Source organism: Pongo pygmaeus, chromosome 13 (genome assembly GCF_028885625.2).
Source record: "Pongo pygmaeus isolate AG05252 chromosome 13, NHGRI_mPonPyg2-v2.0_pri, whole genome shotgun sequence".
NCBI lineage: Eukaryota > Metazoa > Chordata > Mammalia > Primates > Hominidae > Pongo > Pongo pygmaeus.
Window position 1 is genome coordinate 100,908,701 of NC_072386.2, and position 18,894 is coordinate 100,927,594.

At 37.2% G+C, this 18,894-nt stretch overlaps 1 protein-coding gene across 2 annotated transcripts in view; it reads right to left on the bottom strand.

Moving 5' to 3' along the window:
- Positions 1-18,894, bottom strand: part of SVEP1 (sushi, von Willebrand factor type A, EGF and pentraxin domain containing 1) — a 205,045-nt gene that overhangs the window by 86,576 nt on the left and 99,575 nt on the right. For both annotated transcript variants that reach the window (XM_063650280.1, XM_054500630.2), the window contains exons 12-18: positions 17,833-18,027; positions 16,224-16,345; positions 12,782-12,893; positions 8,743-8,907; positions 7,946-8,179; positions 5,511-5,672; positions 2,739-2,900 (exon numbers count right to left, since the gene is read on the bottom strand). In XM_063650280.1, the coding sequence (XP_063506350.1) occupies positions 2,739-2,900; positions 5,511-5,672; positions 7,946-8,179; positions 8,743-8,907; positions 12,782-12,893; positions 16,224-16,345; positions 17,833-18,027 (1,152 nt within the window). The remainder of the gene's footprint in view (positions 1-2,738; positions 2,901-5,510; positions 5,673-7,945; positions 8,180-8,742; positions 8,908-12,781; positions 12,894-16,223; positions 16,346-17,832; positions 18,028-18,894) is intronic.

Sequence of the window (18,894 nt, forward strand, 5' to 3'; positions counted from 1 at the left end):
CAACAACAACAACAAGTCACCTGTTGAACTTATTCTTCTGATGAAAATCATTTTTAATGAATGAAAAATTTCAGACTCTTGAGTGTGTACCTACAAACCCAAGAATATGTAATAACCTAAGAAGTTATAAAAAGTAAAATGTACAAAGAATATATTACTTTAACAAACTAATATACTTTGTGATACTTAAATGATTGCTACCTTTAATATTTTAAGTGCCACATGATAGAGAAATGCAAAAGCAATGTCTTAGCAAAAAATAAGATAAACAGTACACTATAAAAATAAATCAATACTGATAGAAAATAAATCAATAATAAAAATAATAAATCAATACCAAAAGAGAAAATGAAGAAAAAGGAAGGAAAGAAAGAAAGGAAGAAAAAGAAAGGCCGACGAAAGAAAGAAAGAAAGAAAGAAAGAAAGAAAGAAAGAAAGAAAGAAAGAAAGAGAAAGAAAGAAAGAAAGAGAAAGAAAGAAAGGAAAGAAAGAAAGAAAGGAAGGAAGGAAGGAAGGAAAGAAAGAAAGAAAGAAAAAGAAAGAGAAAAAGAAAGAAAGGCAGGCGAAAGAAAGACAGGTGAAAGAAAAAGAAAGGCAAAAGAGAGAGAAAGAGAAAGGCAAAAAGCAAGCAAGAGAAAGAGAGAAAGAAAGGAGTTAAAAACTAACAAAAAATATATATAAGCGACCGTTTTAGAACTTATACACATTTAAGTTTAAAATAAAATGTTTATCCAGCACCGCAGAAGAATGTTAACTTTTGTCATTTCTAATTCCCACTCATGACAAGCAGAATGTGGTTAAACTTTTGCTAGGAATATTAGGAGAGTAGGGCCAGAAATTTAGAGACTTTTTGGGAATTATAACTCCTTATATAATAATTTAGTATTAGACAAACCTCAAGGTTTATTTAGAAAGCTAAAAAAAGTTGTCAAATGTGAACTTGTTTCACTATAAAAATCCTACTTGCTTTTGTGGTTGGAGGAAGTGGGCAGGAAGAATTTTTTACTGTGGACTTTCTGCCAAAATTATTTCTTATATTGACAAAAGAGTCTCTAACAGATCTATTTCAATCAGAATGTGAAGGCTTGTGAGACTTTTAATTAAAAGATCCAAAGCTGGTATTATCCAACAGACATGGTTTATGAGTTTCAGTTAGGCCCTAAATTTTCTTCTCAACTCTTCAGTGAAACTATTAGGTTGATGAACATTACTTGCCCAGTGCCTCAGGTCTCAGACTTGTATCTACCTTGATCCTACCAGACTGAGATAATTTAAACAGATGGAATATATATAAACCTATAATTCAGAGTGTGTTTTGCCTGTTTCCTTTACTTCCAATGCACTTAACTTAAGAGGACTACAACTTCCAAGATGCAATGCTGGAAACGCCCCTTCCTGCCATTGCACATTAACTTTTCCTACCTCTTGTTTACTGGTAATCTCTCTGGATGAGGTCAAGCATGGCTGGGTGCAGCGAGAGTAGGAAGTGTGCCTATGTGTCTCCGTGTAGCCTGAGAGAAGTAGGGAACCAGTAGGTTGGCTTCTTAAAAACATCATTCATTCAATATGGGAACAGCTTCTTCATTTCTCAGTTGCCACAGACCTTAGGTTTTTAAATAAAACTATAGAGGTAGGATACACATTAAAAAAAAAATCTTTCATCAAGGAATGTTTGTTCGGTTCCCAGTGAGTAGCAGAGGTAGGCCAACAAATTTTTGAGTCCAGTTCTATTGACTTTGCAAATTACAGTAGTTGCAAATTTTTTGGAATTTCTGGAAGTAGGCTGACCTTGACTGTCAGTCCTAATTTCACTGTCATTCTAAGTTTTCATCTTTTGTTTCTGTTTACATGTTCATGAGTATTTTGCTGGAAAACATCCCTCAGTAGGGATGTTAGTCAGAAATACTTAAAAATTGGAACTCTAATCTTTTTTTTTTTCTATTTAAACCAGTGGTTCTCAATGTGTGGTCACTGGACCAGTAGAATCAGCATTACTTGAAACCAGTTGTTAACAGAAATACGAATTTTCAGACCCCTCCCCAGACCTACTGAATCTAAGACCCTGGAGGTAGGGCCTCGCAATCTGTCTTAAAAAGCTCTGCATGCTGACATTTGAGAACCAAAATTAGTGGCTCTCAGATTTTCGTAATCACATCAAATAATCACCTGGGGAAACTTAAAAAATAAAAGAAAACCAATTCCCAGGCTCTACTCAGACAAGTTAAATCAGAATCTCTGGGAGAGAAGATCAGGTTTCAGTATTTTAAAAATACTCATGTAAATGTGAAGATGATTCTAATGTGCTGCCTGACTGAATAACCACTCATGAAAACCTTCAACTCGTAAGGAATGAAATTCATAATCCACAGAATAAAATATTTTTAGAGTTTCAAGAAACACTAGACAGAACTTCACTTTATAAAGGAGGGAATGAAGTTCCTAGTTTAGATATATTTCTACCATATCACGAAGCCACATGTTTATTACTGTTTGAGGCCTGGGACCAAGTCTTGAACTTCTTTTGTGTTCCTAACCCAGCCCGGTGTTTACACGGCAGGTATTTATACCTAATTGTTAACTGGCTGAGAAACTAAACAAACAAAAAACCTCTTTATGAAAGACAGTTATTTCCATTCTGTGCGTAGAGTAGATGTATGTTTTTGCTGAAAATATGCCACTCCTTCATGCAGACAACCTAGTAGGTTTAAAGAAATATCAATGTCTAAGGCTTTGATAACCTCCACATGCAGAAATGTCCACGGCTCCTCTTTTCACAGTTGAGGTGTTTTCTGGACATGAGAGGCAGCTCCGGGAACCAAATTTTGGCTGATAAGTGCCCAGTGGACACGATTCACAAGTCTCAAGTCCACTGTATGAGTAGGTGCCTTGTTTACACTGAGCTGAAAAGAAAAAGCTAATATTATTTTTAACAATGATATTAAGCTGCACAAAATTAGCACTGTGCGGGATAGGGTTTTCTGCATTTTAATTTAGGACAGAAGGACAGAATGAGGGACCCAGAGAGCTCTTTCTCCTGTTAGCTAAGCATACACATATTGTGGCACCACCATGCTTCTCTATACTAAGGTTCAGACTGTTTCCATTTACTTCCATTATGACCTTTTACAGTGTTTGATGCATAGAACACGTTCAATAGTTGTCGAATGAAGTTAGAAATACATAGCACAGAAGGACACTATGATAGCAACAAGTTGTACACTGGAAATTTGTTCATGTAGAAGTTCTCAATATGTACACTGTTATCCTGAGTGGCGGAAACAAAACCCCAAACCTAGCTAGAGCCTTATAAACTACTCTGAAATCTCTGCTTTAAAAAAGAACTGGCTGCTCTAAATAAGAACTGGCTCTGCTACCTCCTCCTACCTAGACACGCCATTTCATCCAAGGGCCAGTGGGGAGTAGAACATAAAAGCAGACATACCTTCAGGCCCAGAGAGGTGAAGTAACTTTCTAAAATTCATAAGGATGATTTGTAGAATAGAACTTTGGCCAGATGCCCTGACTCCCAGAGTACCGGCCTTTCTTTCTGCTTTTGACCTCCAAACAACTCTACTTTTCACCATTGCTAACATGTTTAGCGCATTTCCAATTACGTAGCACTGCTCTAGAGTTTATATCAGTCATTAAACACCCACACCTGCCTTCAGAACCATGGCAAAGACGCACACTTTTGAAATTCCTTATTTTAGGCATGTCTTGCTGTAGCCTTAATTATGAGAGAAAATGTTTCCATCAGGAACTCTTATTGAGAATAATAGTGAAAAAAACATTTTGAAAATATTGAATATTTTAGTAGCAAGAATATGTGCACATGTGCCTGTAGTTATTCATTTCCAAGTAAACTGAGAACTGATCTCATCACATCAGACACTGTTCTACCAAAAAACAATCCAATAATTGCAAAGTGTCACGAAACTTCTTTCCATTAATTAATGTGAGATTCAAGAAAAGAATCCAGCTGATAGATATAGTTTGGATGTGTGTCTCTGCCCAAATCTCATGTTGAAATATAATCCCCACTGTTGGAAGTGGGGCCTGGTGGGAGGTGATTGGATCATGGGGGTGGATTTCTCATGGATGGTTTAGCATCATACCCCTGGTGCTGTTCTAGTGATAGTGATTGAGTTCTTGTGATACCTCATTGTATAAAAGTATGTGGCACCTCCCTGTCTCTCTTTTTTTTTTTTTTTTTAGATAGGGTCTTGCTCTATCCCTCAGGCTGGAGTGCAGTGGTGCGGTCATAGCTCACTGCAGCCTCCACCTCCCGGGCTCAAGCAATCCTCCCACCTCATCCTCCCAAGTAACTGGGACTACAGGTGCGCACCACCATGCCTGGCTAATTTTTGTATTTTTTGTAGAGACAGGATTTTGCCATGTTGCCCAGGCTGGTCTTGAACTCTTTGGCTCAAACAAACTGCTTGCCTCAGCCTCCCAAAGTGCTGGGATTACAGGTGTGAGCCACCATACATTCCCCCCTCCCGCCCCAACCCCCTGCCTTGCTTCTACTTTCTCCATGTGACATGCCTGCTCCTTATTTGCCTTCTGCCATGATTGGAAACTTCCTAAGGCCACCCCAGAAGCAGATGCTGCTACGCTTCCTGTATAGCCTGCAAAACCATGAGCCAATTAAAACTCTTTTCTTTATAAATTACTCAGTCTCAAGTATTCCTTTATAGCAATGCCAGAATGGCCTAACACACCAGGCTAACTGATGAATGTGGATTGGAGTTTGACTTAGAGACAGCAATGGAATATTTCCAAAAGGAAAGCTAAATGGACTTCTTTAAAGTGGGGGAAACACTCAGGTAATATTTTATGTTTAAAAGAAAGAAAAAATAAATAAATAAAATTGCTTTCTGTATACTATTATTTCACTTTATTTGCCATTTAGATTTCAGGACTGTGATGGGGCTTAGAACACCCTACCCCTAAATATCGTACCTTGCCTTGGCATACTGAATATTTCAAGCTGAAGGAAATTTGAGAAAACCATAGAAGCAGGAAAGTGTCTCTGAACTTCTGCCTTTCTTTCCTTTAGGAGATCTTAAAACCTAGAAATAATTCTCGGACCTTCCCCTTTGAAGCAGACTGTAAAACCCTCATGTGAGAAATGCCCACCCTACACTCAAAGGAAAAGAATATTCATAGCCCTGAAGACACAGGGACACACTGAAGAATCTGAACAAACAAGACTTGCTAAGCTCCACCTAGCTTATTCCCAATAGATTATTCTTCTCCACAACTATCCTCTTCTTCATCAAATTTAGCATAAAAATATACAGGTTTCCCTGATTCATTTCTGAAGGCTCCCATGTCACCTAAAACTTATATTGAATAAATGTGTATGCTTTTCTCTTGCAAATCTATCTTTTGCCATGGGGGCCTCAGACAAGAGCCTAGTGTTGGGTGAAGAAAATAAATCTTTCTTTCCCCCAAAAGGGAAACAAAAATTGGGCTGCTTCTAGTTGAAATGTCCAGTAAGCCTCTACCTTTACAATCAGAGATGTTTCTTGAATGGATATATTCTGTGTACATCCCAGAGGGGCAAAGCTTGCACTCAAGTTGCCCTTCTTCATCTTGATAGGATCCAATCCGGCAGCTTTCACAGGTGAAATGTTCCAGAGAATAATAGGTTCCCAAAGGGCAATTGACTACAGAAAAAGCAAACAGGAAACACTGAATAAACTACAACGGCGGAACACACTGGGCTCTTTTTTTTCCTAAGACATGAAAGTAATAAAGCATGCTTGAAGGTGCTATTGTTTATGGGTTAAACTTTATGGCCAGAGGTTTATTCACAAGGTAAACCTTTCAGAAATATATTCCCAGAAACCAACAGTAAGACATTTGTTTATTTTTTAAAGATAAAGCAAATTCTTATTGACCAAGCTTAAGGCTTATATAATGGGGGTTTAAAAGTGTGGGTTAAAGCTATGATAAGCCAGATTATCATGTGAAAGACAGTGACAAAAAAAAGCTGATGGACAAAAAGGAAAAAACAGTTAGTTAGGTTTCTTTGAGGATTTCAGATACTACAAACATTTTCTTAGTTGTTTCTCTGAATGCTTCCCCATTGAAACTGACTGCTTGTCAGTTAGCACCCTCCTTTTCTTGAGATTTGGTAGGTTTGGGGTGGCTCAGAAATTCTGAGACCAAAATACAACATTAAACTGAAAAGCCTGCTACCAAAGTTAATATCCTTAATGGGGAAGACACTTGAGATTAGTAATTAGTACCTAGGTGATTCTGAGATGTTAAAAAGTGTGTAATAATTATCCATGTACTTGTTAAACACGCAGATTTCAAGACCCCCAGCTCCAAATGCATTAGTCCTAGGATGGGGCCTGAGTCAAGATGCATTTTACAAGCATTTTATGTGATGCAAGATCACACTGAGAAATGAGAAACACCGGTCCGGTCAACGTGATTCCTGATTTTTACTCGCAAGGTGGGGAGGAAACAAATGCAGGCTTAGAACAAGGTTTAATGTGCTTTGGATGGGCTGAATTTGTCACACTATAAAAAACCCAACTGAGCTCTTCAACTAGCAATAAGAACTGGGGAAGAAGGACACAAGAACCCACGTTTATGGAGAGATGAACATAAGACTCATGCCATTCGGTTCAGCTGAGTACACAGTTCCATTACAGGACATTTCCTTATCTATAAATGATGATTTCTTTGGGGAACAGGCTGGAATTGATCCAGATCATGGCAGTCTAGAATAGGGGTTAAAAGTTAAGGGGTTGGGAGTGGGGAGGGAGAATAGGAAGTGACTGTCTAATGGGTATAGAGTCTCCTTTGAGGGTGATGAAAATGTTTTGGGAATAGAGGTGATGGTTGCACACCATTGTGAATGTACTTCATGCCATTGAATTATACACTTTAAAATGGTTAATTTTATGTTATGCGAACTTCACCTCAATTTAAAAAAAAGCTAAGACTGGTGTTGGCTGCCTGGATGGGAATTTTGCCACACTACTTTCTATCTTATTTTATTTTATTTTTATTTTTGGAGAGTATCTCACTCTGTTGCCCAGGCTGGAGTGCAGTGGTGCAATCATAGCTCACTGCAGCCTTGACTTCCAGGGCTCAAGTAATCCTCCCATCTCAGACTCCTGAGTAGCTGGGACTACAGGCATGCACCATCATGCTTGGCTAATTTTTGGGGTATTTTTTGTAGAGAAAGGGTTTTGCCATGTTGCCCAGGCTGGTCTCGAACTCCTGGGCTCAAGTGATCCTCCCGCCTTGGCCTCCCAAAGTGCTGGGATTACAGGCATGAGCTACCGAGCCTGGCCTCCACTTACTGTCCTTTTTTTTTTTCTTTTCTTTTTTTAATATATATATTTTTTATTATACTTTAAGTTCTAGGGTACCTGTGCACAACGTGCAGGTTTGTTACATATGTATACATGTGCCATGTTGGTGTGCTGCACCCATTAACTTGTCATTTACATTAGGTATATCTCTTAATGCTATCCCTCCCCACTTACTGTCTTAATGGGTAAGTCTTATGGGCAAATTCTTAGCCTCTCTGGCTTCAGTTTTCTCATCTGTAAAATGTGCTTAATAATAATGGTACCTCGCAGAGGTGCTAAACAGGATTAAACATGACAGGTGCTCAGCTGGAATACAGAAGTGGTCAAAAAGTATTCATTATTATTATTGGAGCTGTTACTGAAAGCTGTGAGGTCTAAAGATCTTTAAATAAAAATCAGATTTGAGTCCCTCCCTGAACTAGATTTCTTGTCCTTACCAACAGTAGTTCCTTAGACTCTTGAAACAAAATAGTAATAATAACAACCACACAACAAGAGCAAAATATGTTTCATTTCAATATCCCTTTATAGTTGTAAAGTGGCTACACCCATCTCATTTGACCCAATATGCACCAAATATTTTTGATCACAGGGAATAGTCTTACCACACATACGCCCTCTCAGCACTGAGCCTGGTCTGCAGAAGGGGGAAGCCTTTTTTGTTTCTAATGAATTGCTGTCGGCTATAAGTATTTCTGATGCAAGCTGAAAGGAATACATGGGGTCTTTATTGAGAGTCCTTTTCAGTTTATTTGTGATAGTTTCCAATGTCTGAAGGAGTCGTTGCTGATTTTCCCATTCAAGGGTATCATTTCTTTCATCGGGTAATGGCACACTAGCTGAGATAAAAACAAAACAAAATAAAACATAACACAAACACATGGTGTTTCAGAAAGTCATTTGTAGTTGATTTTTTACCAAATAGAAATATTTAAAATCTTTTAGTACTAATAACTGGTCTATAGAAAAAAAAATCTTTCAGGAAAAATTAATTCAAAATAAATTTAACCACTATTCACCGAACAACTAAGTAAGTACACGGATAAGACTAAGAACTATACAATTTGTTTCAGTCCTTCTCTCAGAAGCTAAATCTATATCACCTTTTTTGGGAGTTCTTTATTATAACATAATAAATTCCTGTAAATTCTTGCATTTTAAAAGCACGCCTTAATCATGCCAAGATGAGAATGAAGTAGGGTGCTTGTCGCCGTGAGACCTACAAAAGACATCTATGATACTGACAGCAAAAGATGACAAGACTTAGTTAACTGTGCTTTCCCTAATTCTGAATTCCAGAGTCATTTCCTGATAATGATAACAAATGGAAGATTTGAGAAGCAGGTCTCCAACCAAGAATTTTCCATAATATTACTTTTTCAAATAGACAGTTTATCCTTACCTGTGATGTTAAAAATTAACTTAATTTTATAGTCAGATAATGGGGCACTTCTTTTAATCCGTGATGACCTGGCATTGCTGATGCTTGTGGCTGTTTCTTGCACAGTGTCCAGGAAGTCATCGTAAGAGTAATCCAGCCTATTAGCTGCACCCCAGCCACCTGGTCCTGTATAGTCGGGGCAGAGACACAAATGATCACACAGTTGCTTTTTCATCAGTGTTTAGGTGCTAATGTTAAGCCACAAGTGAAATTACACTTGACCATTTCCTCCAATGCCCATAATATACTGCATACAGGGTTTGGTCTACAATGTTATATATATTGTAATTTTTGGTCACTTCATATTTAATATAGATTACCAACGAATAATACTAAAAGAAGAAAGAAAAGTCTTTATGGAACTACCAGGGCGTTTATACCACGCTATCTTTGAGTTAACAGTTAATTATTTTAGCTTTAGAGGTAAATTTTAGAGGTAAATAAGAGCTGGGTGCAAAATTCTAATCAATTTCTATTTCTTTGCAAGGCTTTCTCCAATCCTTTTTTCTTTTTAAATTGGCCTTATAAACTATTAATATACATAAATAGATCTCCCCTTGTGAAGATTACTCAAGATGCTTTCATCATATTTTAAAGGTAAGGGTAGTTTTCAAAGGCAGCCCATAAGTTAAATGATTCTATGATACAACCACACTGGAGGCAACAAGAGTACATGGAATTCTCTAGATGCCCTTGATATCACTGTGATCAACTGCATGGGTTCAGATTGTGGCTCCTCGATGTAGACTGCTGTATAATCTTAGTCAAGTTACTTTCTTCTTTCTGAGCCTCAGTTTCTTCATTTATAAATTGAGATGATTCTTACCTGATAGATTTGTCTGTGGATTAAATGAGACAAAATATATAAGCTGTCAAACTCAGTATTTGACTTATTATAAAACTATATTAGTATTGTTCTGGCCATTCTGATGTTTTGTTAGGTACTTTAGACAATAATTTATATTTATATAGGCTTCTCCACTTAGTAAATTGTTTTGTGAACTTTTTGGCTTTATTTATGCTTTGGCTATTAAAATTAACTGGGATTAATATTGTCTTTTTACTTAAACATTTGCTCCACAAGCATTAGGTAGCTGTTATAAAAAAAAATGAGCAAAGAGAAAAGTATTAAAAATTACTATAATTCTACTACATAGAAATAATCACCATGAACATTTTAGGCAAGCTTTTTTTCCCACTATGAATGTATAAATATACACACAGATATACATTTTTGCATATGTGCATACATACATATACACACACACAAACCTGGAATAAAAACAAACAACACACTTTTAACAAAACAAGATTATACTATGTATGTATTATTTAGTAATCTTTTTCAAATTTTATGGCATTTCTATGTGAAATGGCCGCGTAATACTCTCTTGTATGGTACAACACAACCTACAGTTTCTATTTTTAGACTTTTAGGTTATTTCAAATGTTTAGAATATCCTTGCACACACAGTATTTAATCAAATCTAAGATACCATTGGTTAGAAGATACATCCCAATTTCAGGTCTAAAGGAAAAATATGCATCTCAAAATCTATGACATGTGGTACATATTTGCACAATGGCATGATTTTTACCTTGAGAAATATTCTTAGAAATGAAATTTCTGGGTCTAAGTGCATGGGCATTTAAAATCCTTTAGATACACATTGTCAAATGCCCTCTTAATTTCTCCTTTCTATACAATGTATGAATATGATTTTTTTCCCCTACACTCTTGCCAACTGTGGGTGTTATAATTCTTGTTTGTTAATCTGACAGGTCAAAAATTGCATTTCACTTTACTTATTTTATTTTATTTTTTGAGATGGAGTTTTGCTCTTTTTGCCCAGGCTAGAGTACAATGGCATGATCTCGGCCCACGGCAACTTCCACCTCCCGGGTTCAAGTGATTCTCCTGCCTCAGCCTCCCGAGTAGCTGCGATTGCAAGCACGTGCCACCACGCTCAGCTAATTTTGTATTTTTAGTAGAGACGGGGTTTCACCATGTTGGCCAAGTTGGTCTCTAACTCCTGACCTCAGGTGATCTGCCCGCCTCAGCCTCCCAACGTGCTGGGATTACAGGTGTGAGCCACCTTGCCTGGCCTAGTTTTAATTTTAATTGCATGATTATTATGAAGTCAAATTGATTTTATTATATTTATTGGTTGTTTATTTTTCATACATTATGATCTGCCAAGGCATGGTTATAAATGTTACACCGATCTTGTGACTTTCTACTGGGAATACATTTGGGGAGCAATGCTTGTTTTTTAGGATCACGTGTGCCACCTGCCCATGCTTTTTTCTCAAGAACTGCCATTTGGACCCTTATTAGATGACAAATATCGCTCATCTCATAGACTTGTGATGACAACTGACTCTCTCTAGGTGTCAACTTGTGCCCCCATAACCTACCCCAACAATATGGGAGGGGAAACTTGGATCGTGTTTAAGAGAAGAGGGTTGATTATTCTATATATGTTACCGACAATGCCACCTTACTTTTTCCTATCTAAAACCTTAATTTCCAAAATGTTCACTAAAGTGCTATACGTAATAGTAAACAACTGAAAATAACCGAAAATCTACCAATAGGGAACTATTTCTATAAATTATGGTAAACTGATCAATGGGATAATATGTGGCTATTCAAACTGTATTGAAGTGGGATATTTAGTGAATAAAAATGTCCTCAATACAATGTTAACTAAGAATTTGTGTTCAAAATAGCATCAGCATACACACAATAAACAGTTTTATATATATAGTAGTATGTATATATCATAGATAGTATGGTATATATAGTATATATAGTATGGTGTATATATATGTGTATCTACATACATATATAGTTATAAATGTATACATGTATTAACAGGCTTATTTCTGGGGTTGTGGATTATCTTGATTTCATTGTTTGGTTTTACGCATTTTAAAAATTGTATAATAAACATATGCACAAATGATATTTTAAAAAATTTAAAAATCAAAAGCAACAGTCAACATCACTCTTACTGCTAAATCACCAAAAATATTACAGACATGACTAGTATTCGAAACGGAAAAGATGTCTGCCATAATGCGAATTAATACTTACCATCTCATAACCTTCTAAGTACATGATTTGTACTTATTCATTTAATGCTTAAAATGGTCACATGAGGTGAGTACTCTTATATACACATTTTATAGGTGAGGAAACTGAGGCACAGAGTGTGTTGATAGCTTGCTCAAGATCACACAGCTAGTAGGTAGTGAGGCTAGGATTTAGACATAAGTAGTTGGTTGTAGAATCCACGTGTATAACCACTACACTACTTTGATAACAATATCATTATTATTATTATCTTTTTTTTTTTTGATACCAAGTCTCACTTTGTTGCCCAGGCTGGAGTGCAGTGGCATAATTATGGCTCACTGCAGCCTTGAACTCCTAGGCTCAAGGAATCCTCCCACCTCATCCCTCTAAGTAGCTGGGACTACAGGTGTGTGCCACCATGCCTGGCAAAAAATAATCTTAATAAAAATGTTCAGAGTATATATAGAGAAAACATCAAAATTCCACTTAAAGATATGTTAGACTTGAATAAATGGAATCTTAACATATTTTTGGTGAGGAATCTGAATATTTTACATGTGTAACTGTTTTATGTTAATGACTTCATTGTAAGTTACACTGAATGCCATATAAAAGTTGCTGTTAGGACTTTATTACTATTCTTTTTTAGGATACATCAACATTTGAATTTTACCAGCATATGTGACTTAGTTTTTGTCATTTTTAAGAATCCTGGCAAATAATTTTAAATAATTTGTTACTAAAATTTGATATATCCTTAATGATCATTCAGCACATTATCAAATTATTTAGCCATCCTAAAATACTTGATGAATAAATTAATAGAAGTTAACGTTTCTAGTTTGCCTCACTTTTCTGGAACTATTCTTATTTTACAGATTAGTCTTGCCAACTACCGATGCCACAGAATTTAATTACCAATTGCAAAGCCATTTTCATAGTCATAATTATATTCTAGGCAATATTTTTTGGTCAGGTTCTCGTCCAGTCTGCAGTCAATGTCCTCTGCATCACTACAAAATGATGGGACCTGCAAGTAAAAAACGAAGAGGATAAAGTGTAAATCACTTTTCTGCATGCCTTGGATAAACAGTTTGCTCCCCTGGCCTTCACGTCTCCATCAGCAGGAGGGAAGGGAGGGCCCCAGAGCTCTGCACATTCCTCAAAGGGATTCTGACCCTCCTCCCCGGCAGCCTCTAACTGTCTGTTGGTCACCAGGATTAGTTTCACACCTTTTATCTCTGTTTATGTCACTCACCATGAGAAGCCCAGCACTCCTGGGATATCTCCTGTCTCTAAACTTTGGCTGTATGGCTCTTTGGAACCCTTTCTCTGACCCCATCTCCCACTCCTCTTTCCCAATCCCCCAAGCCTTCCTCTATGCCCTCTGAAGCTCAGTCAGTAATCAGCAAATCTGTTATTCTCTACCTCCTCTCTTTATGTTCTCTTCACCTTTGCCCTAAAACCTTTCCAATTTTCTGGAACATTTCCCAGAAAATATTCTAGAAATACTAGAAATTCCAGAATCCTGGAACTGGGGACAGGCCTGAAGGTGGAGGAAGGTCCTTCTCACTCTTTATTGCTGCTTCCAGATCACACTCCCTCACATCCCCTTAAAGGCTCACAGTTCTGAAGCTCATGCTGTCAACTCTACCACTCATTGACCCTTCTGGTGACAGTCACCTGCAGCATTTCCCCTCTGCGTCACTCCCTCATTCCAAGAACATTTGGTAACTGTCCCTGTTATAGTTCTTGGTAATTTCTATAGCCACCTAGCAAATTCTTCCATCTCCTTGGATTCTCAGTTCCTTTCCCTCTTCTCTCTTGTATTCTAGCCTTATTCTGTCATTCACTCCCATAGTCATACCCTCAGACCTTGTCATTGTCAGAAACTGCACCTTCTTCTCTTCTCAGGAATCCAACAGTTCCTTGACTTCATCAGAATGTATAATCCATCGACCCTAGTGCCTCTCCCTTAGTCACTCATGTCGTCATGTCCTTGTTTACCCATCTAAGATTCCATGATCCATCACTATGGAATGTCTCCTCCCTTGCATGACTCTTCCTCAATTTGTTTGCCTGGACAACACTTACCCTTGGTTAAATTAATCGTTCTGCTTCCCCACACCTGTACTACACAGTCAACTAAGGCTTGAGAAAAAATGTAACCCTGCAGGCTGCCAATCTTACTACATTTCTTTAGCATACTTATTCATCCTTTCTTAGAAAATTATTTTACACCACCTTCTCTCTTCTTAAGCCTCCAACAACTCCTCCCCATTCTTACTCTCAGATGATCATTTTTTTTACACCGATCAAAACTGAACTCAGAAAAGAGCCTCCATTCACATGCTTCCATCCCCATGAGTACCCAGTACCTGGACCTATGCCCTTGTATGCTCTGCCTCCTTGACTCTTCTCTTTATCCCACAATCTACTTCCAATGTATCAGCAAGTCCTACTGAATCTACTTTCAGAAGATATAAAAAAATCCATTCACTTCTCACCACCTCCAGTGCCACCCAAGCCACCATTATCTCTTGCTTTCATTTCCTATGTGGTCTTCTTACTGTCTCTCCTACCCTCTCCTCCTAGAGCCCAAAGTCATCAGTAAGTTGTTCCCTCAAATGGCTTTCCATTTAATTAGAGTAAAAGGCAAAGATTTACAGTGACTTTCAAGGCTGTCCACAGTCTGATTTCTCTTCTTACCCCCATCTCCTCTTCCCCATGTGATCTTTTTGACCATCTATCACTCAGCCTGTCATCTTCTCTACCTTTGCCACTCTGACATCTTTACGGCGGTTCAAACTCTGAAACACTCCTGCCTCAGGGACTTTGCACTTGCTGCTCCCTTTGCCTGGAACGCTCTTCCCCTAGATATGCTCGTGGCTCACTGCCTCACTCTTTCAGGTCTCTTCTCAGACAGGAACCTAGTGAGGCTTTCCCATCTTCTGCTTTATTTTATTCCATAGCATACGCCATCTGACATGCTACATATTTTCCTTGTAATTTGTTTATTGTTGGTCTATTCATTAACATGTAAATTCTATAAGCACAGGGAGTTTTGCCTGTTTATTCAGATCTAAATCCCTGGTGTCTAGAATAGGACATACTTACTAAATATTTATTAAATGAATAAATAAGCATTTAATAGCACATTCTAATCCCTTATAGCATCTTTAACCTGCTACAATTTAGTGTCTGATAGACACTGAGTCTAACACACACAAAAATATTTAATATTTTAAAGATTTCTTCACCACTTTGGGGTGGAGTATAATTAGTGTGAGTGTATTGTTGCCTTTCAAGTATAGGTCTATAGTAACAGAGGCCTAATGGTTGTAATATTTTCTTGGTTTGCTAGCAACAGTGACAATATTATTTCTCTTTTTGGAATTTGGTTTTACTGAATAGATTTAAATATAATGTTTTTAACAAGTGTTTTTGAATGGACATTCGTTAATATGTTAGGTGTACTTGTAATGTGCTTGGCATACAGTAAGCAACACAATAAAATGTTAGCAAATAAATAAAGTGCTACCCAGTCTGCAGGGCATACAAATATGTATCTAGCACGGTTCCTGCCTTGAAGATGTTCAATACAGTTACATATATTGCTCTGTTTTCTTTTCTTTCTTCTTCTTCTTTTTTTTTTTTTTTTAGATGGAGTCTTGCTCTGTTGCCCAGGCTGGAGTGCATGGTGCAATCTAGCTCACTGCAACCTCCACCTCCCAGGTTCAAGTGATTCTCCTGCCTCAGCCTCCTGAGTAGCTGGGATTACAGGCACACATCACCATGCCTGGCTAGTTTTTTTGTATTTTTAGTAGAGACGGGGTTTCACCATGTTGGCCAGGCTGGTCTTGAACTCCTGACCTTGTGATCCACTCTCCTTGGTCTCCCAAAGTGCTGGGATTACAGGCGTGAGCCACCGTACCTGGTCTGTTTTTTTTTTTATCATTGTTGTAAGAGTCCTTTCTAAACAAAAATGCATCTTTTAAATCTTTTAAATGTACAATTATCTTTTAAGTGTCCAATTATCTTCTTATCATAAACAAAATACCACCTACAATGTTAGGCATTTTTGTCAAACTTTAAATAATAAAGTCATTCTCCAACCATCCAGACCTTAAGCTTCTCTGACTTCCTAAGGATGTTTTTAAAGATTCAAAAATGTTTTAATGCATGTTTACTTCTAAGTCATTCTAGAAGTTCAAAATCTATGAATAATTTTAAATATTAGGTACATGTCTGGATCACAAAGAAGACGGAAATAGGATGAGAAATTGCAGTTGTAAATGACTCAGAAAGGCTATGAAAGCCTTACAAAAGGACACACAATAAATGACCACTATTGATGTACCATTTTTCCCAGGGTCGTCTCAAATGCTTCAGAAAACTTCTTCATCAGATCTGTGTCATCACAACGAGCTGCTTTGTAGAACATCTCAAAGGACTTGAACCCGTGGTTTGCAAAACGTTTTTCTAGAAAATGTTGGACAAAACAGCTTCAGTTGGTTAGTGTTTTTAAAACAAAGATTTGACTTTCTATGAAATAACTGAAACTTAATGTTTTAATTCTAACGTAATTTGTGGGATTGTTATAAAAACAAGAGATGACAGTTAAGGAGAGTTTCTAGGCATTAACTGATCATAATAAACCATCCACCAAGCAGCACTGGACTCAGTTATCCAGTGAAGAGTTTGCTTTTGATATATGATTCTTTATCTTCCATTCATACAAAAAAGTGAGTATTTAAGGGAAGAAGATATATAAAAATTGTTTTCATTATATTCCTGGGGATTTTTGAAAAATCCTGGCTGGCTCAAAGTTGTTATATCTTATATAGCATACATATAATAATTTTAAAAAATAGGCATTGAAACATTTCTAAATATTATTTTTGTGCAATCATATTCCTTGAAAGTGTAATTGTCATAAAGACAAATTTCTTCCTGGATCAAAAGCTTGCATGGTAGACTTTGCAAAATGCCCCTGAAGAATTCAGGGACAGTCCCCTACTAGCATCCCACTGTCTCAATCTGTGAAAGAGGTGAATGGTATTGTTTCTATTTACTACTGCAGTTTGGGGGGAAAATAGCTCTGTTAAGTGGGTTTCATATTTTTTTCCAAGACACTGCTATTTAAATTCCATCTATGGTAGTGGATCAAAGATTCACTTCAGAGAATATTTATTTACACTAAATGAATACATTAGGTTATTTTTATAACAATGTATATTTAAGATTACAGAATAGTTTAAAATCTAAATCAAATATGAAGAGACTATGATTGATGTATTTTATTCCATCATGTATGTTAGATTTTATTTTAAAGTAGCTCTTCTGCAGACTATGAGAGTTTTTCTCTATTTTTTTGTGCAACAGGGTCTCATTCTGTCACCCAAGCTGAAGTACAGTGACGTGATCAAAGTTCCCTGCAGTCTGGAACTCCAGGGGTCAAGTGATTTTCCCAACTTAGCCTCCTGAATAGCTGGGACCACAGGAGCACACCAGCAGGCCCAACTAATTTTTTTAAAAAATATTTTTGTAGAGATGGTAGGCTGGTCTCGAACTCTTGGGCTCAAGTGATCCACCCGCCTCAGCCTTCCAAAGTGCTGGGATTATGGGTATACGTCACCATGCCTGGCCACTGTGAGACTTGAAATTCATATTTACAGGTTCAGAATTACACATTGTCAAGTCTCCAGATATTTCTGATAAATAATGAGAGGGCTCAGATGGTTCTGCCTTAAACTGAATCTTGTCCTACAGCGATACAATCTATAATAAGACTTTAGTGGCTAATATTTTAAATCCAGGAAAGAGTACTTCTCTTATTCACAAACATTTCAAATTCATGGCACCATTTTCCACTAATTCCTATCGTAAGGCAATTTTTCTCTTTAACACTTAGAAATGTACACACATTCATATACATTAAAGAAGTCTAGAATAAAATTAAAACTTACTGGCACAGTCTGGCCATTCAGTGGTATATGTTGGTTTCCAGATGCCATCTTCATAAGCACAATAATACTTGTCAGTAGACCCTTCTGTGAAATCATAGCCCTCCAAGCAAGTTAATGTACAGTTGACTCCAGTATTATCTGGAGTGCATATAAAATCCCCATTTACAGGTGTGAATGGAATTTCACAGGGAGAACCTGTGTAAAAAAAATTGTACTATTCATATATAGTGGTACAAGAAGCATAAATTAAATTCCAGGAGCTTAAGCGGAATTTTGAAAACGACTCCTCCTGTCTATCACTATTTCTAGAAAAGCTTTTACCATATGTCTTTAGTGCAGGAGAAGGACAACACCTGCTTTTTGGTTCCTAGATTGACATACATTGAAAAGCTGTACCTACGTGTAATTAGAGGTTGTGCATATTTTTATAAAAAAGTTAAAGTACTTCTGACTTGGAGTAGTTTATTATTATTATTATTATTATTATTATTATTATTATTATTATTATTATTTTGAGACAGAGTCTTGCTCTGTCGCCCAGGCTCGAGTGCAGTGGTGCTATCTCGACTCACTGCAGCCTCCACCTCCCAGGTTCAAGCAATTCTTGTGCCTTGACCTCCTGAGTAGCTGGGACCACAGTCACATGCCACCATGCCTGGCTAATTTTTTTATTTTTAGTAGAGACAGGGTTTCACTACATTGGCCAGGCTGGTCTCAAACTCCTGATCTCAAGTGATCCACCTGCTCAGCCTCCCAAAACACTGGGATTACAGGCGTGAGTCACCATGCCCTGCCCTTATTTTTGACATTCCTTTAATAAAAACAAAAACTGAATAACATTGTGCAGCTAATATATTTTCAGAATCTGTCTTCTCAAACATTTAAAATAGGATTATGTCAATAACACATTGTAACCTTAGAGAAAATGTTAACAAAATGTTAACTAAAGACTATTCTGGGAGAAAACTTTTTTATCTATCACAAGGTCAAGGAATGACAATGGAAAACCTAAATAAAACCTGTCAGTCTTCTAACTGTAAAAAATCTAATGCTCATAGCCTA